At 37.9% G+C, this 20,540-nt stretch overlaps 1 protein-coding gene across 1 annotated transcript in view; it reads right to left on the reverse strand.

Moving 5' to 3' along the window:
• frmd3 (FERM domain containing 3) overlaps window positions 1–20,540 on the reverse strand; it is a gene marked incomplete at both ends in the record, with an annotated part of 46,862 nt that continues 26,322 nt past the window's right edge. The window contains 12 exons of the mRNA XM_079250832.1: window positions 1–481; window positions 1,412–1,649; window positions 8,659–8,783; window positions 8,962–9,030; window positions 9,813–9,887; window positions 13,017–13,105; window positions 15,005–15,040; window positions 15,424–15,487; window positions 15,991–16,079; window positions 17,421–17,508; window positions 18,645–18,768; window positions 20,264–20,361. Of these exons, the coding sequence (XP_079106958.1) occupies window positions 1–481; window positions 1,412–1,649; window positions 8,659–8,783; window positions 8,962–9,030; window positions 9,813–9,887; window positions 13,017–13,105; window positions 15,005–15,040; window positions 15,424–15,487; window positions 15,991–16,079; window positions 17,421–17,508; window positions 18,645–18,768; window positions 20,264–20,361 (1,576 nt within the window). The remainder of the gene's footprint in view (window positions 482–1,411; window positions 1,650–8,658; window positions 8,784–8,961; window positions 9,031–9,812; window positions 9,888–13,016; window positions 13,106–15,004; window positions 15,041–15,423; window positions 15,488–15,990; window positions 16,080–17,420; window positions 17,509–18,644; window positions 18,769–20,263; window positions 20,362–20,540) is intronic.

The following is a 20,540-nucleotide window of genomic DNA, read 5'->3' on the forward strand; positions in this document are numbered from 1 at the left end:
TTAGTCTGACCACAGATTCTCCATTGCCATGCTGATCTTGCACAGGATCCAGCGCCGAAGTGGACAGTAATACTCATAGTGGAACTGCTCAAACTCTGGTGTTTGCCGGATCTCATGAAGGAACGACACATCGATGTCTGACTCCAGCAGCAGCAGCAGTGTGGGCACAGTAACAAGCAGGATGCCCATCACCACAACAATGAATCGGGCTACACTCAGCAGACATGCATTGACTCTCTCATTGGATGACAGCAGGCGCAGACTGCTGGTCAGGACCCCACTCATTCCACTTCTTGTGGCCAGACGGGTCCTTTCGTAGGCCCGGTCTCGCTCCCTCTCAGCCTCCAGTTGAGCCTGGATGTCAGGGTCTGCGTGGAGCTCTCTCAGCAGCCTGGCGGGACTCTGGACTGGAGAGGAGAAGAGCAGATCGACACCTCCCTGACTGTCATCCACTGGGGTAGGAACCATGCTGGCACATGGGCTGGAGAAAGTAAAGAGAAAATTTAAGAAAAATTAAAAAACAATTCAAGTTCAATACAATACATACAATATAATTACATACATAAGTACATAAATACATCAATACAAGTTCAGGAAATATGTATTAGGATAAAATGAAGTTACGTGTGCATTTTTTAATATGGAAAATCTACAATTAGCCCTATCTGGAGCAAAGTATGATGCTGTTCAAAATAAGAGTTCTGCCTCTTGTTTTTCCATCATCCTAACCGCTTAATCTGATGAAGGGTCCCGGGGAAGCTGGAGCCTATCCCAGGAGTCTTTGGGCAAAAGGCAGGGTACACCCTGGACCTAACATGTGCATGAACCCATGCACACACGAGAACATGCAAACTCCACACAGAAAACTTGCCCCAGCCAAGGATCGAACCAGCAATCTGAGGCCACAGTGCCAACCACTATGCCACTGTGCATTGAAAACTTGTTTATGTTTTCACATTAAGTGCACAGGAAACCCTGAGGGTGCCTGAAAAGAACTGAAAGTTCAAGATCCAATGTGAAACAGGATTTGTGGATTAATGCACATCAGAGATTATTTTTATCACCTAAAGCTATGAATTATCAACTTTATTTTCTTCTTAGGACAGCTGTGGATTTTTACAGATCCAGTAAAGTTTCCTTGTAGTTTTTAGACTGTTTACTGCAAAGCTGATGAATAATCTTTTCACCAGCTAGTTGCAGACTTTCTTCTTTGTTTTGTTTTTTACTTTGCTGACAAAGTTGGAGAAATTTGGAAGAACTTACTGCAATGGCTGACAACAAGTTTATGAGAATGTTTAAATACAGCAAACACAATAAATTTAAGAGGCAAATAATTAAATATTTAGCTGAAAGAGGCCACTTCTTGGAAAAAGAAAATATTTCATTCAGCTTTGGGTATATATTTATGGACCTGTAGGCAAGTTCAGAAATGGTGAGTGCACCACCAGTCTCATCATCTTTCTCCAGTGCATCTTCAGCTTTGGGTGTTTGAGGTCGGAGATTTGAGGTTTCCATGGTAACACGGGGAGGCTGCAGGTCATTTCCAGAAGTGGTGTTTCCCCCTTCAGTACTTTGTAGCTCAGTGTCTGTCGGTGCAGCTGAAGGCTTAAGAGGAGACAAGTGGGCAGAGTCCTTGACAGGAACTACACCTGGAAACAGACAGTCAGAAAGAAAACATTTTAAGGAGAACTTCTGTCAACATGAATATAAAAAGAGTCATGATGCACTTAACAGAAAAATAAGCATGAATCAGAATGAGGAAGGTGAAATTTTACCAGTAAAATTCAACAATTCACCCAGTTTAATACACTATTACTGAATAAACATACAATGTTGATGGACCCCAATTTGTCATTTTACACACACACACACACACACACACACACACACACACACACACACACACACACACATATATATATATATATATATATATATATATATGTGTGTGTGTGTATTGAATATACTATATATATATATATAGTATAGTATATATATATACTATACTATATATACTTCAGTACTTTAGGTGTAAAACTTCAAACTGTATTCAATTTTACCCACTTTGTCAAGGAAAATAATTGCATTGGAATATTTTTTTCTGAAATAAATTAAGCCAAATACAGACAAAACTATATATATATATATATATATGTGTGTGTGTGTGTGTGGATTGATTAGAAGTATATAGGTTACTGAATTGTTGCAACTATGATACACCACAGGCTGAAACATTTTCTTATATCTGTTTTATGCTCAAGTTCCACCCAGCACTATGTTCAAAGTGACTAAGTTATTTACTGTGTATAAAACACAGATTTTGTATGCAACTGGGTCAAACTGTTTTTGTCATGTAATTCAATGGAATAACCACATGATGGCATTCTTTAATTTGCTTATAACAACATGCACCATACAAGTTATAAGAAATAACCACCTAACGATGAATAATGATACAACTTAGCATCAAACCTGAAAATGAAAGAAGTGTGTGATTACATGTAGAAGAAGACTGTGGATGCCATTTGGAGACAATAACTGTAAATGGTTGAATCTATAAATAACTTCATGTTGCCATTTGTGGGCTTGCATGCAGATTTTACAGCTCAGATTAAATACAATGCTGTGAGGTAAATCAGTGCTGATGAGACAGAATGACAACAGCACAGCTGTGTGTGGAGTCACTTAACTTTGAGGCAATGACTTAATGGTAACTGTTGAAACATAATTGATGATGTGTGTACATGTGAGCGATAAAAATAAGGCTATCGGTCTCTCTGTTGTGGATTATGAATGAATTGGATATTCAAAGCACTATTTGGCTACACTGGCAACAGTTAGAGCCAACATTTTCACTTGTGAATTGTGAAAAAAATTAAAAAGGATCTAGAGTAAAGGAGTGAAGAGCTTGAGGAGTGAGTAGTGATGGCTACCATGGAAACAGAGTCAGAAAAAGCCAACAAGTGTGTGAATTGAGACAGAGGGGAAATAGGGCTTATATTCAGAAACATAGAATCAAGAGCAAAAAAAGAAAAAAAAAAAGACACAAAGCACAAAGAAAAAATAGATATGGCTATAAAAAAAAAACACCCATTCACCATATAAAACAAAACTAAAGACATGAGTATGTTTAGTGATGCTGTATAACTGATTACAAATAAGTACAACTGCTGTTAAATAAGGTTTAATTTATGGGTTTAATACTAACTAATGAAGCCAAAGAAGGTCTGTTATGGTTAAATTACTTCTTTTCTGATTTTACACAACCAACACATACAGAAATGTGTGGGAATGGTCATATCTGATAATCAGTATCTTTTGTTTGTCTAATGACATGTTCTTTATATTGTATGTGCAGTTCAGTCACACAGCAACCCCTCGTTTTTCTTCTGAGATAACGGATAATATGTTATCCTATAGAATCAGTAATAACTAAAAAAAACATTTTGTAAAAAGATATATGAAGCAATGATGCAATATTAAGCTTAAATTACATCTAAATAAACCTGAAAAAGATGTTGTACCAGATCAGAAGTGCCCAGTTCATGCAGACATAAGACAGTCACATTGCTGCTACTGTTTTCCATCCTGTTCATAGTCTTGTCTGTTTTCCATCACATATACTCACATACAACATTCTCCTTGAATGGGGTAATTAACACTACAAGGTGCTACATTCCTGTGTCCATCATCCACAGAAATACTCATGAACACTCAGGCAAGTGTTTTAATCTGTTATGCAACTGTAGACAGAGCTGTTCATCTTAGCCATGCAACTTCATTTTCGGCACCCAAACACTACCAGAGTATACTTATCTGTGCAAACATGGAACTAATTTTTATGGTACTAAATGTTCACTCTGCTCTCTTTCTCAGCTAATTATCTCTATGTGAAGAAAAACTGCTTAGAAATTGAAACCTTCTCTGACTCAAAATGAAATTTCATAATCTGACTTTGAAAAGTTAATAAAATATTCTTGCTTACTAGAAGTACCAGCTTCTTCTAAAACTGCTAGATGCTAAACAGCCAGAAAAAGTTCAGCATAAATGTGTCTTCCAGCTCAGGAGGGACCCCTTTCTGCTGCCCTTCAACACTGAAGCGGAAGAAATTGTCCAAATGATCAATATTTCTTTAGGAAATATGCCACTAAGAGACCTGTGAAGGTCTTAAAGGCATATTTCAAACAGAATAATAGTTCTAGTAAATCATTAGTGAACCAAAATATCCATGCTATATCAGCATAAATCATTTAACAACACTGATAATTTAATAATTTTAGAATACCATATTTCACATTAAAACATAGCTTGGTTCATTTTCCTTTTCATGATCATACAAAACACTGACAACATAAATACAGACAATAAACTCAAACTCTGAATAAGTCTGAATAATTAAGATCTCCTTTCCTGCTTTCACAGCTCACATACTGATGTTCACCACACAGACATGAAGCTTTAAAGCTGTACTGCAGGTATTGCTTTTAGTCAGTGCTGTTATGTATGATGTCTGTGGAAAATTTTGGGAAGTTTGAAAGATAACGTTTCCATCAGGCTTCCTACCGATCCAATACGACAAACACTACAGAAGCTGTAATAATGAACTATCAATGAATGTACGAACAGAAGATACACTGCAGTCTCCATGTTTCTGTCAGACTATTTCTGCATCCATTCATCTTACTCTGCTCCAGTGCGTTTCTTTGATGCCTGGTGCTGGTTCCAGTGATGCGTCCCCCGTGACCCACAAGTCGTACATAAACGTCCCGAGCTGTGTGATTGGCAATACGAAGATGGACGCTCCGTCGGGTGGTAATCTTAACCTGGCATCTCAAGGCCTCAGTGACTACTATTGACGATGCTCGCTCATCTGCAGCCTCCCCCAGGTAGAATACTTCGAGAGGCCCGACCTCTCCTTCCTCCATTCCTTCCCTGTGGCTTCTTTCAGGTGTCACATCCAGGCAGGGCCCTACTGTTTTGCTCTGGCCTCCACAGCTCTGGCCGTCACCTGTATTCGGGTGGTCACTTATTCCCACCTCAAAAGAAGTCTGCATGAGGCAGCCTCCGACATCACTGCTGTTTCTGTTCTCCAGAAGCTCCATCACTGAGTCTAAAGACAAACCTCGGGCCAGTTGTCAGCAGAGAGACTCGCGGACCCTGACTGACTGAGCCGCCAGCTGGGCTCAAATGCACGTGACCTATACATACACAGACAGAGACTACGCAAGATGCACACCAGATGAATACCCTCTCCCATGCACAGACATAGTGGGTCCTCCTCTGAATGTCAGCGATATTACCATCGAGTGGTAGGGGCATTAGAAAAGGATCAGGCCCAAAGCTGCTGTTTCTATATATAACCAGGTGGTCCTAGCTGCAGAGGGGCAACTAATCTAACTGATTACAGAGGGGCAGGCCCGATCCTCTATGGAATGGAAGTCACTGTTTTTTCCCCCTTTCTGGGACACTGTCTTTAGCGCTGTCTTGTCTTGTAATATAAACTCATTTCTGTTTCACTCAGTATATCAGTTACACCAAAGACAACAACGTCAGTCACTTAAATATCCCCCATGCAGACAAGAAATGAAAACCTTTTGCATCACTCTCATATTCCCATGATGATTTCATGCAGGAGCACAAATATGAAGCCTAACCCAAGTTAAGCACGCATTTCTAGACACATAGCAAGTGTACAATTGTTTGTGTATGGATTCTAGTAGATAAGGAAGGAACATGCTGTACAAACAGAACAAGGACAGTACTGACCTTGGGTCAGCTTCTTGTTTCCCCTCTAATGGCTGAGATTAGTGCTCTGAATATAGAAGGTGATCCTAAACCATCTTGAGGACACTTTATCCCAAAGTCCTTACAGCAGCTTCTTAAAACAGTCAGCATTTGACAGTTTGTGTAAGCTTGGGGTATGTTTGTGTATACAGTATGATGATACAGAAAAAAAACAACATCAAAAGTGGCCAACAAACAAAACAGGGTCATATGAAAATCGCAGCTTTATTTGTTGGCAATCTCTCATCGGATATAATCATTAAAATGTGGTTGGCTGTAGGTCTTTTATTAGCTTATACAGCTACAGAATAAACTGAAAAGCCCAATTTTCATTCAGCTAGTCATTCTGGTGCAAAAAACATAATAGAAAGAAAGATGGATGAATATGAGTAACAACATCTCACTTTCACAACTACATAAGATTCACAAATGTCTTTAATGCCAGCTAGTCCATAAAATTTTACTTTTTTACTGAATGCTATTTTATTGAGTTGCATACAGAAAAATAAATAAAGCATTTTCAAATTGAATCTTGTGTTATTACTGAGCCTGCATTTTGTCGTTGGTGCTTGATTTAATGACTTCCTGCCACTCCCAAACCAACTGAGACAGCTGAGATGGATCCTTGACCCTGAGCCAAGAAAGAATTGATTTTCCTGAAAATGCAATGATGGTGGGAAGAGAGAAAGACAGAGAGCGCAAAAAAAAGAAAGAAAAGCATAGAAACTAAAGTGGTGGCCATAAATTTATTTTCACCAAAGGTGTGAGAGACAGGGAATGTAAAACAGCATAATTATATTGTGAAGTTCCAAAAAAGCAGGTTTTTGTCTTAGTTGTAAGACAATGAATGTTAGGAAGGAGGAGGAGGTGCAAAATGTGGAGGGAAGGTGATCGAAGTACTTCAGAGGTGGAAGAGAGAGTGTGCCATGTTAGTACAAGAGAGGTGAATTGGAATGGGATCTTAAAAGGATTGTTGACATCAAAAGGCATATTACAATTCTTAATGGTCAAACCTTTAGGGGATTACGGTTAAACAGTAGCCTGGGGGCGGCATTAGAAACTGGTTTACATGAGTGGGAAGGTCACAAGTTTAGGTTCAATTTCTGTGCAAATTGCCCTCTGAAATGTTATCAGGACATTGGTGAGGTTGTTAAACAACTTTACATTCGTGCACATTTCATGCACATGTAATATGCTTTCATTTCCTTTGTTTGACATGGAAAAAAATGCTGTCCCTTTTGGTTAGTTCTATTGATACTGCTTTTTCTTCTCATCGTTGGGTTCTTTGATTACTTCAAAGTGAAAGTGCAGCCCAGCATAGCACTTTGGCCCAGTTTGAGTCTTGCTGAACATACATGCAGGAGTAATTTGACTCATCAGTTTTATAGTGTCAAGTCTGATGTTCATTTGCAGAGGATTGGTCATAGCAAATTTGATAAAACTACAGTTATAGTTTGTAATGGTAACTAAATAAAAAAATTTAAAGTGCTAAATCTCCTCCTTTACCTTTATTTACATATCCTATGTTCATTTTTTCGGATCCATTCCCACACACTTACCTCCACACCAGGTTTGTGGAATAAATCTTTTCAAACATTTTTTCCCCCTCTGCTCTATACTCTCTCATGTTCTCCCTGTCTTTTCTAATCCTTCTCTCTTCTCACTCTTACTTTGTGCTTTTCCCCACCTCTTTCTTTTCCCTCCCTATCAACAGGATTTATGCTTCAATCACAGTGAAGAGCACATAGAAAAATTGTAACATGCAAACATGTCAAGGGAGAAACACTAAAACCCAGAGTGTTGTGACTACCTTTTCTGGACCACATAAATCTGCAGTGAGAAGATTGTGTCCTGGGGGGCAGGTTCATTGGCTTTTCTCTGCTTTGCCCAATGACTTCATGAGAAAAAAAATGTCCTACTCCCCTTGTTTAGACACAGAGGAAGATCTACAATTCTGCTGCAAATGATTGATTTTGCAAATCCAAAGGCTCTTGATTATATGGAAAAAGATATCTGATGAAAGATAAGTGACATAATAATGCATATTCCTTAATTAGTACTGATCAACTACTTAGTCTTTTGTATTGCAGGTTAGCTGAACAAACCAAAATGGTTAAGGTCCTCATGAAGGTTTAATTGATACCGATAAGACATTAACAGATGAACAAATAGATGAATGGATTTACACAAACACACACACACACACACACACACACACACACACACACAAAAAAACCCACAAAAAAAACACACCCAAATTTATTAGGAAGTGGTTTGAAGAAATAACCCCTGACCGCTCTGAACAGTTCTCTATATGATAAATAAGGTAAATATGACTCTGATGCTCCAAGGGTTTTAATCTGTCACTTTCTGTGCTCTAAATTTTACTTTGATATTATGTTTATTTTACAGCCACTGGATGATGCAGTCAGCAAATTTACACAGACATCCATATACAGGAAAATAAAAGTATGCGTGCACACACACAGTAGACAGATAGACCCTGTTGGAAGCAAAGAGATAACCTCTGACTGAGATTTAATTTATGAGTTGTGGCATTAGTTAAATTTGTGGCATATCTGACTCAGTAAAAAACACACAGTCAGACTATCGTACACTCAAAGGCATGGTTGGATCCTCAGGGAGGATCATGGCAGGGGTATTTTTAGTGTGCTGCAATTGGTATCTCCAGGGAAACAAGGCTGATGGAGGGATGGGAGCATCAGCTGCTCAATTAACAGACTGAATGTTGCACATGAGCCTTTTCCTACACCAAGGAGACCCCTTGTGACTTTCCAAAGTGCTGTGACAGGAGGGTATAAGTGCACATCTGTTGTGTGTTGTATGTGTGCAGACTGAGCAGTTTTCTCCTACCACTGTCTGCCGCCATCTCTTCGTATTCATTGGTGGAGGGCAGAGCAGGTACCAGAGGCTCCATGTTCATGATGAGATTTTTATGACTCAAAGAGTTAAAACTTCTGCTCTGGCCAAACTGAGCTCTGGAAGAATAACAACAGTCTGTTAAGTCATTATTATCATTTTGTTTTTTCTTCTTTTACTAACCTGCATCATGTGAGCTTGTAATGCCTTTTTGAAATCGATAATCAAAAAAAAAAAAAAAAAGATAAAAGATCTGGTTCAAAACATGCATGACTGGGAATAATTGCAGGTGCTTACCTGCACACTTCTGGTGGCTCTCTCTGAATCTTGGAGCTGGCCTCTATCACCTCCTTGGCTACTCTTCCACTAACAATGAAAATCACAAATTTGTGACATTTTTGACAAAGAGCTGCAACTACTACTACAAATAACACTGTCATATATTATATATATATAAAAAAAACCTGACTGACATTATTGACAGGTAAAGTCTTATAATACATTTTGAAAAAGTAAATAAATTGGAAATGATACAGCAAAATAAAGCAACCTTATCATGTGCTTTGAAATTCAGTACACACAGTACAAATATTGGAACCAGCTGGATAAAACAAAATCTAACATACTCAAGAAAAATTGCCTAAATTCAAGGATGTGAGTTTCTTCTCTCTGTTGCATTTGAAAAAATGTCTAAGTTATTTTTTTTCCCTTTTTTTTTCCCTATGTTAATTTTTAAGAAAAAAAAATGTCATTATGTGCTTTGACTACTTGTTGAATGCTGAAGCCAAGTTGCTACATTAGCTGATGAAACAGAGCAGGGTTAAGTGCAAGAGCTCAGTCTCAAAGCACAGTTTGAGCTAACATGGCTGCAGCGACAGTCCCATGAAGATCTCTGAAGATGTGGGTGCTGTTGCTCACTGAGAAGCTGCCTTCACATCTAAAGCACATTGGTCAGTCATTAAATTAAAAGGAATTAAAATTCATTAAAGGTAAAATGCGAGGTGTGAATGCAAACTATTTAAAATACATGTCATTTTGAGTTCAGATTTGTTTAATTTTTTGTTTTGAATTTCCAAATGAGATTTTTTCTCTAGTTTTTATTATTTTTCACATGCATTCATGTGTATGAACACTAGCTTCCATCTCACCTGTATCTGAACCTGCTGCCTTTAAAGAAGATGTTGCTGCTTGAAACTGTCTTTATCTGACTTGACTTTGCACACCTGCCCATCAGAAGGAAAAAGAAACACAAGCAAAGAACTTCGTTATTAGATATCACACGACACTGAATGATACAATTTGATAGGTCTTGGGTTTTCTCTGCGTAGCCTCTAAGTAGGTGATACAGGGATATTTCTCTTCTTTAAATAAATAAATAAGATGTGTAAAATGCATGTGACTAATTAGTCTCTTATTTACTGAAGGCAGCAGTTTGTGCAGTGTGGAGAATCAAGGAAAATTCCTGATGGATGAGCCAATCATCTACTCTGGGAATGACAGAAAGGTGAATTGATCCCATTTACACCAACTCACATCTACAAAATGCCATAAGTGTTCTGGCAGGTGTAATATTGAGGATGTGGTAACGCATTGCAACAAGGGTCACAAAATGTGCTTCGATTCTCTAACTAATGAGAAGCTAATGAGGAATAAGTCGGGGATTAATTGTTTTCCTAAAGCTTTGTATTCCAGTGAACTCTGATGAATGAACTATTGATCAGTTAATGATTATGTAAAAGTTAATAAAGCAAATACAGACCTTATCAGTGACTAACTGCTCATTAATAACTGAAAATGATTAACTCATCAAATACTATTAGATAGATAATAAATTATTTCTCCAGTTTTTCATTTCACTCTAAGTTTAATGACCACAGACAAAAATAGTTATGTTTTGACGTTGCCATTTTATCGTAACCTCAAGCTTGTTTCCATGCCTGCTGTGCCAGCAAGGCAGAGAACGAAGGTAATTTAAGTAGCACCATTTCTTTTTGAGATTAAGCTGTAGGTCAGACTCTCATGCTCAGTTCCGGTTGATTTATCATTCACAATCAGACACCAGAGCAGCAGAGATGGTGCCAGAGTATAGACAGAAACCTCTGCTCTTCTTCATGTCTAAGTGTTGCCAAAGCTCTGCTTGGCTGCCATTTACAAATTCAATTTACTATGATTTGATTTAGAGGCTCTGATGCTTGTCTGACATATGAGATGAGATCCACGTCAGCTCTTTCTGCCTCTCAGGAACACACAAGCTGCTGGCATTAAAAAGTTGATATCTAGGGTTATGCAGGGAGAAACTTATTAGCAAAAAAAGCTTCCATAAAGGCATGAAGCACAGCAAAGCAATAAAAACAATATACATTAAATTTAATAATTGTTATGAGTAAAGAATGACTAAGGCACAGGTAGAGATGTTGAAAGATACTGTGAAGGAGGATAGAAACCATCAAAAAGTCCGTCTCAACAGCCTTTTCTGCTGATAGATATGGAAAATCTAACCATGCCTGGTGATGGACTGGTGACCTGTCCACGGTGTACCATGCCTCTTGCCCAGTGATAACAGGCTCCAGCTTCCCCCAAACATTTTTTGGACTAAGCAGTTGAATAAAAAAAAAAAGAAAAAAAAAATGTAATCATCTGTAACCTGGCTCTAAATACCCCCTGTGCTCAGCAAAAAGCAGCGGACACTTTCTGACATCAACTTAGAAAAAGGGACTTATTATAATGTAGCCTGAGTCAGAGGTGGAATTTTCCAGTCTCATGAGACTTCTGGATTTTTGCTCTGTGTGCCAGTGTCAGTCATGCCATTACTTACGATACAGTGGTAATAAAGTCTCAGATGACTTCATTAAGCTAATTTGCTAATATTTTCACTGAAGCCTCACAGATAAAATCCTTATTTGTAACAACTTCATAACCTGTTTGACCACAGACTAAAGTAGAGTTTAGTCTTTTGTCACACTTAGGCCATTATCCAAAGCTTGTTTCCATTGCGGGTGTGCCAGCAGGATCAATAGTCTTAGCAGAACTGAACAACAGCCTCAGAGCAATCAGCTGATCCCCAGTAAAGGACAGCAGCATATTGTTTAAGGATTAGAGAAAGGCAGCAACATTAGCAGAGAGATAGGTCATGTGCTAAAAATAAAATTCAAAAGATAAAGAAAAATAGTTTGCGTCCACTCAGAAGGACTCCACAAACCGAAGTAAAACTGGAGATATCAAAGTAATTCAACTTGCATTTCAATTAGGGGTGTGTCTTTAACGCATTCATTACAATTAAATAATTACACAATAAAAAATACAAACATTTACTTGCAGAACATTTGTCAGTGCACCATTTCCTAGTACATCAATTACACCGATGTGCATGGCAGAGCTTGGCTTATAACTTTGCAACTTTGGCACTATATTTAGCAAGTTGTCAGACCCCTCCAGTGACCTCATTTAAAAGAGTAACTAATAATTTTTTCTGGCATTATTGGAGACTTTTAATGAAAGCACAGACTGTTTACTTTTCTGAGGAAGCAGAAGCAAGTGGGTCCCTCCTCCTCAGCCGAAAAACACTCGCAAGAGACCAGCAACAAGCTGCTGTCAGAGCAGGAGATGATCACCTCTGCTCCATGATCAGACTGAAAATGAGACATCAAAAGTCGCCACTTGCTAATCCTTCCCTCGCTTACCGCCTGATATTATGCCTATTGATGAAGAGTGCGGACAAAAGCATTTAGTAAGTTAAAAGCATTTTAACATATTGTAGACTATTGATTAGAAAACAGCTGGAGGTGTTGGTAAAAGTATTTAAAACAGAAGTGTCCAGCTCTGGTCCTCAAGGGCCACAATCCTGCAGGTTTTCCATGTATCCCTGTTCCAACACACCTGATTGTCCTGACTAACATTTTCTTTTTACTGTTTTGAATAGAAATGCAACTGAATGCATTTTTCCACTTGAGCTTACAATATTAATGTTTCTGTCTATTATTTAATTCACCTGTTCACTAAAATGTCAGTCAGACAGTCATTTTCTGAATCGTTTTGCCAAATTAAAGGTTGCGAAGAAGCTGGAGCCTATCCCAGCAATGATTGGGCGAGAGGTAGCGTATACCCCAGACAGGTGGCCAGTCCATCACAGCCACTAAAATGTAGTTAAATTAAAAAAGATTTTCTTCTTTTGGGGGCAAATATTGTTTTGCTATTAAAAATGTGAATGAAGAAGGTTAATCAATTACAAAACTTTTAATTATTTTGACTATATTATTTTAAATTGAGTCCCTTTCCTAATTTTTATATAAAGCAAGAACAACACACTGTAGATCAGGGCTATATGTGCATTGTGTGCATATTTACAGACGTACTTGTAAAAAGCCTGGTTTTCCACGCCACACTTCCATAGGTGCTTACATGCTGCAGGGGTCGAGGTGTGAAATGTCAACACCAGTTTCTTCTGCACAGAAAAAGACAAAAAGAGAGAGAAAGACAAAAACAGTGAGCTGGATTAACAAAAGATATGACTAAGAAGAAGAGATGGACACAATTTGAGGGAGCTGCACAAAATGCTAACCCACAGATCTAAAGCTGTAAGCTTATAAACCTGATTTAGTCTGAGTGTTCTGTAATAAAAGGCTTGTATCTTGCAGGAGATGGATCTTTATGGAGTAGCAGGAGGGATTTATTCCTCTACAACTGGTAGTTTTCATCCCTGCATGTCTGGTAACATGAGATACCAGATCAATATCGCCCAAAGGCGAGGTGAGCAAGAGGCAAAGGAACAATAGACTAAATGACATGAAAGTGAGTTACTGTTACACATTATCAGACAAACGTCACAAGCACATATTTCTGGAGTGGTGCAGACAGCTTTGATGTGCTGTTCAAACTGGACACTTGGGTAACTTTCTTATCTTTAAACATTATTGCACAGCTCCCTCTTTGTCATGCACAGGATTGAATTGGCTTGTGTTTGTGACTCACACACATGTGCTGCAATGACCATGTGTGTGTGTGTGTAATTATATTTATATGACAGTGCCAGGACTGTGACTTGAAATATTACTGACAAATTGTTTTGGTCCCACTTTGGCTGACATGCAAGGTGTTTTTATAGCATAACTGGATCATTAATGCTGAAGATTTAAGGCCTCATATACTGTAAGTAGGCAATACCATGCATTATAACATAAAACTGTTGGGAGTGTCAGCAGCAATTACAATAAAAAATATTCTCATTACAAATGCGTTCATTGATATTTCAAGACGTAATATTGGTTTTAAAAGCCATAGTTCCAAAAGATAGATTAAGATATTCAATTTCAAATAATATTATGTTGGTTAAAATGTTGTAAAAAAAAAGAAAAGAAAAAAAAAACAGGTCAAGTTCACGTTACATCTTCAAAGCCATGACAAGCTGTCATCAGATCAAAGTGGGAAAGGTAAACACAGGTGAGGGCAGAGAGTGGAGTCAGGATGTTTTCTGTTACTCGTGGCAAATTTAATGCAAAGTCCAAATCCTAATTTAATAGTACGAACAACACAGACATGTACAAATACTATTAAAATAATATAAATTTCATGAATAATGGTTAAAGTGAGATGCAAACAGCTACAACGATATGAATTGTGAGTTACATGTTCAGTGATGTGAGGAAGCTTTGAAGGTAATTTTGACCATGTGACCATGAGGAACACATGGCATTGACAAAAATACCTTGAAAGGAATAAGAGGGACATTGATTAACAAAACACTAACACAATGATGAATAGGAAAATGATAACAAAAAAATCCTCCACCTGAGGTGAGGACAGGACTGTAGGGAAGGGTGTTGTATTTCTGCTTTAACAATGCTTTGCACTTCTATTATTTATATTTACTCACCAGTGATGACTATGTTTATACACAAAAAGAGGAGACAGAAACACAAAGATAAAACTGCATCTTAAGCCCTTCATGAGTTGCCAAACAGATAGACAGACAAAAAGGCAGACAGACAAGCTAAGCAAGGATGAAAGAGCTGTAATGAAGAAGGTAGTTATGAGACTTATTGAGACCAGTTGGTTGATTGGTAGATGAAAGAGCAAATTGGCTTTGGGCAGTGATGTCACAGCTCACACAAATAAATAGATAAGTTAGGTTCAAGAACTGCTGCTCAGTATCTACCACAGTTCTGCTAGATGGGAACATCAAGCATACAGATGAAGCATGGGGCCCAAATGCAAGACATCATATAGTCAAGTCAGACTTTGACATGTAAATGATCCATTTCTAAGATTAAATGTAGTAACAGAGTCTGTTATTTGGGCCATGGTCAACACGTAATGTGAGAGAGATTAGTAGTAACACACCCACCATCCTGTTACAGTGAATCCTGCCTGTTAAGGAGATCTGAAACAGTGACACACATATATAGTGTGTGTGATGGTGGACAGGATTACAAACAGTACAGTTTAACTGACAAAACCATTACACAGATGAAAAGGGGGAAATGGAGAGGAGGAAGAGAGGAAAGGAGGAGGAGAGAGAATGAAGGATGTAAAGTTCAATTGGAGTTCACAAATGCAAAAACTGATCTACATGAACACGATTAGCTGGGCAAATACATCAAACTCAGTTTGTTTTTGCAAAAGTACACACATTTGATACAGGGATTACCGAGTCAGTATGATGATGATTTTAGTGCAAGAATTCACAATTCATCATCATGATGGAGAAAACTACATGTGACATTTTACTCATCGTTTTCAACCTTTTAGAGACACAACACTCACCTCTTTCTGGATACCGATGACGTAAAATGTTTTCCCTTCGAACTTCAGCTTGCTAACATCAGCCCTACAGAGAAAATATTTTCAAGACATGTTAAAGATTATGATGATGCAGAGCTTCTATTCCAGGATCAAAACAACTAAAAATAACCGAGATCAACATACAGGGTTACTGTTTCATTTTGGTTGCAAAACTGTCGTAGCTCTTAAAGTAATGGTTTCTTTGGTCACTAAAACTTTTTTCTGTAAAGCTAATATGTCTCATTTTTCCTCTCATCCAATTGGCCTCCATCTATTAGAAAATTGTGATAATGGCAGATTTCAAATAGCAGACGCTAGCAAAACTTACTTTTTACTATTTTCTTTTACCAGTGCCCCAAATGTATCTGCAACATTCAGCCAGTAAAAATCCCCCCAAATTGGCTTCACTTATTTAATGCTATGGATGGATTGAATAATATTGTAAGAACACAATCACACTGACAGCTGCTATAGACTGTTACCTTCAGAACAGATGGATACAGCACATCTAATTTCCACATTTAAAGTAGACATGAGTAAAAGTTGTACCATTTGAGGAGGTGAATTCGCTTGTTTCCCTGGAACACCACAAACCCAGTGGCTGTGAAACCCAGAAAAGCAGTAGAGCCTGTAAAGTCCTGAAAATACACATGGACATGTGCATTATGGGGTACAGTTGGTTTAACAGCAGGGAAGCACATGGGGCATCAATCATCTCCGTGGTAATGACGCCTACACAAAATAGCATGTTTATTTTCAAACGCCGATCCCTCAATTCACAAGAATCAGCAAAGAAATACAGAATATGTCGACTCAGTTACATGTAATTTAAATACAGCACACTCTTATCTTCCCAACATTTTAATCATGAAAAATTGTCAATATGATTCAGTGTATATCACCCGCTTTCCCTGCTCTGTTGTCATTTTGGTGTTTACTTAGCAGATTTGTTCTCTGTTCTTCACAGACGTGTATATTCATGATTTCTTATTCCCAGCAATTACAGTTATTTAGTCAAAGAAACCAAATTAAAACCAGGCGGCTTGACATAAGTGGAGAAAACGAGAGGAATAGACAAAATCTGAATCAGTTTTTATGAAAGTGTCCCCATTTCCCACTGTGTCTGACTGGGCTGAGGATTATCAGACTGGCTGGGGGCACACTGGAAAACATTTTCTACACTAGATTCAGTCCGTTCCATTGGTTTCATAATACTGAGAAAAAAATCACACTCAGATGAACTACAACTTTAACAGTCCAACATTAAGACCATACAGAAGGAATGCATGATACTGACTTGCAAACCCAAAGATATGCACTGGCCAATCAATAGGATAATTGATTTCTAAAAGAACTGCTTTCTCTGCAAACAGACTCTCTTTATTTCACAGTAATAATGTTCCCAGGGGGCCAATTCTAAACTAGAGTGAGTTGGACCTGACTGACTGCAGCAGGGGCCACCTTCCCCTTTTTCATCTTATCTCAAGATGCTTCTTGGTAAAATTTAGGACAACCACATTATTTTATGTAAGTGCCATTTCTGTTAATTATAATTAGAACAAAAACTTCAAGTCATTCATTTAATATACTATGTATAGAGAGGCACTTCCCAAATGACTCCATAAGATAATAGTTTAAAGACATTCATCCATCCATCCATCTTCTTAACCGCTTAATCCAATTCAAGGTTGCAGGAAGCTGGAACCTATCCCAGCAATCATTGGGAGATAGGCAGGGTACACCCTAGACATATCACTAGTCCATCCAAGAGCAGTTAAAAGACATATAGTCTTTTTTGTACTTTATACACATTTAGAGTTGGTATTGTCAGTGTGAAAGCATAGAAGCAATGAACCAGAGGTGGAACTTGGACATGAAGGCCCTCAAAAACTAAAATATTTGCAACTGAACTCAAGGTGCAGAGCAAATTCTATACATAGAGTAAATAAGATTCTGACTAAAACAGGGATTTGGTTTACCTTGCATGGATGAGGGTCAACTCCATATGTTTCAAGGCTGTGAGCCCTCTGAAGCATGTTCAACTCTGCTAATGCAGCACATTGGCCCCTAGAATAGAACAGAGAAAATTTTATATTCATTAACATTCAAGTTCACTGAAATTGGTCTACTATATTTTGCACTTAAACTGTTCAAAATTCTCAGAAACTGTGTGTCAACTCTTTGGCCAAAAGCTAAGAAGCTTGCAGAGGTGCACTGCTGCTCATCAAGACTCCACATAGAGTACATCTGTCTCTGTAAGCGTGACGTGAAATGTTAATTCCATTATAATGTGCCTTGACTGAAATCACCTGAAGTCTCTAAAACTCAGTATTAATCTATGCTGTTAATCCTGTCAGTCAGACCCAACAGGGCAGACAGAGGGCTTGCTGTGGTTTCCCTCTGTATTGCAGGAAATTAAAGATTTGGCTTTGATGTTCTATAATCATCGTAAGTGTGACGGTCACAAGCCCCATGATGTTATTATTCCCAGTGGCGATACAAACATCCCAGGGGATGTTATGGAATTGCACATCCTTGTAAATAATGTGATCTTTTAATTTAGGGGCTCAATCTGTCTAAACAGAACACACAAGTCCATTTTTCAGTGACTATATTATTGCAAAAATTTGAGTTCATAAACCTTGCTCGCATTTATTTCACTTTATCTTGCAAATAGTTCAGTCCTCATGCAGTTTCTCCATCATGTACAGTCATGTTAACTGCAAGGTCGGATAGCTGCAACTTATATAAAGCTTAGGAGCTTTTAAATGAGCCAGAAGCAGATTTTGATCAAGGAAGTTGTTTAAAGCAAGCTTCAGATTGTAAGTAATCCTCATTCAACTTGAAGGGATTTTAGTTTTATTTGCCCTCAATTTAATCTACAATAAATAAAAATGCTATGCTGTCTACAGGACAATACAACATAAACTTCTGGGCATCAGACAATTTTGTGTTCAGTCAAAATGATGGACAGTCTTTTATAGTTTGTAAAAAAAAAAACAATTTAGTGCTGCATATTCTAAAGAAACAAACAAAAAAAAAAAAAAAAACAGCAAAGCCACCACATGCATAATCATTACATGTATCACCAACATCAAGCTGAAATAAAAAACCTTTTTCCAGACAACAAATAACAAATCAAACCTGAGCAACCTACAACTAAATCAGACTTTGTCGTTTCTTTTTTTTCTTTTTTTTTTTACCTGAGCTCATTTTTGTGTATTTCCATAATCTTCCTTTCCAGTTTGAGGGATTGTTTGGGAAACAGTTTGAAGTCTCTGATGTAGTCTGATGGGTGCTCCTCTGGGTCGTAGTCTCCGAGTTCAGCTTTAAAAGAAGGAGACATTGTTGCAGTGGCAGAGGGACTTTAATTAAATGTGTACATGCTAAAAATTTACTACAGTATTCAAATTCCCTTTGGGGATTAATAAAGTATTTTTCATTTAATTTCATTTTAATTTCATTTCATTTATCTGCTTTATAGAAATATTTAACATATTGTGAAGTTTGCTGATTGTTTTATGATGGAGTGTAACGTCATCTCTTCCCTCCCTCGAGCGCGCCACATCACCGGCCTACTAATCAACCTGATCACATACACCTGTGCACCGGCTCATCATCTTCACCTGCTCACAACCTGATTTCAGTCCCAGTCATCGCCCACTCAGTGTGGTTTCCCTGCTCAGCCTGCAGTCTTCGCTGCTCTCCAGTCAGCATGTACACTTATCCTCGTCTCTCCCCCCGAGCCAACCTGGACAGACTTTCTAACCCTTTTTCTCGCTGTTTCAGCAACATCCTTTGTTATTTTTTTAAGTTTCTCTACTTGCACCTGCATCCTCCATCTGCGTTCTCTCTGATGTAACATGGAGGGATTGAAACTACTAAACTTTGAGATGGTTTTTAAGTGGTTTTACACAAAATCTGCAATGAGTAGAAACATTGTCCCTGCAAATTCAAACATTAAAATATTTACCAATACTTCATTTATCTCAGATTCTACCATACCAAGTTGTATAAGTTTTCACTTAAAGACATCATATTCTTCTCTGTATTGCAAGTTGGCAATTTACCAAAACATTAAATGATTCCTTTAAATTCTGATTAGACAGATTTGCTTCATCAGCAAATCTGCGTGTTGCTGACTAAAAGGCTTGAGGAGATATTTTATGTACCATAAATATCTTATGTATATCTATTTAAAGCAGTTGGCTGGAAACACTGATGAAACCCTGCTTTTCTCTCTGAATCCAGTTTAAACTTCTGACTTTCACTAATTTGCCTTTTAAATCCTTTCCTAATTAACAATGATAATAAAGGTTAAATAAAAAATCTGCTTGAAGTTTAATTAGACAATAATCCTCAAACTATTCTCCAGCTCTCTAATCAACACCCCGACAAAGTGGGACAGGGACCTGTCCTCGTTAATCGGAACGGCCAATGATATGCTGCAGACACGCTCTGGGTTAAGATAGCTTAGCCAGTCACACTGCTCTCTGGGGATATGAGCCAATCAGAGAACATTAGCACAGTTCAGCGCTTCATGTATCAGCCAGAAGGCTTCATTCATATGATATAGCCAGCTAATTCTTTTCTTAATCCATATTAAAGCAAGAAGCTCTGTAGCATTATTTGACATTTATCTGCTACTGCTAATTGTGTGAAAAAAAGCCATAGAAGGGTATCATTCACAGAGTCTTGGTAGATATTGTAAATATTTGTGAATTAAAATTTGCTCCTGTCAATTGCACATTGAAATTTCAAATTAAAACACTTTTTTGTCAATGAGTTTATTTGAAATGTAGCAAATATGATATGGCCTCACCCTGTACAATACAGGCTCCCAGATATGCTGCCTCAGCGAAAGGGCAGAGCAGACGACCGTGGTAGATGTCTCTCTTCAGCTGGAGATACAGGAGATACCTGTGCAAACACACACATAAACACAGTTATACCACCTTACAACTTTTTATATCTGATATATTCAAATAGGAAGTACAGTAAAATGGATGTGTGGTAACAATTTGGCATAAATATTTCTGCTATATCGTAATGTGCATTTAATTTTGTGTAAATATCGGCTGTAATTCTTCTACATCCCT

The sequence above is a fragment of the Telmatherina bonti genome (assembly GCF_933228915.1).
Source record: "Telmatherina bonti genome assembly, chromosome: 13".
Classification (NCBI taxonomy): domain Eukaryota; kingdom Metazoa; phylum Chordata; class Actinopteri; order Atheriniformes; family Telmatherinidae; genus Telmatherina; species Telmatherina bonti.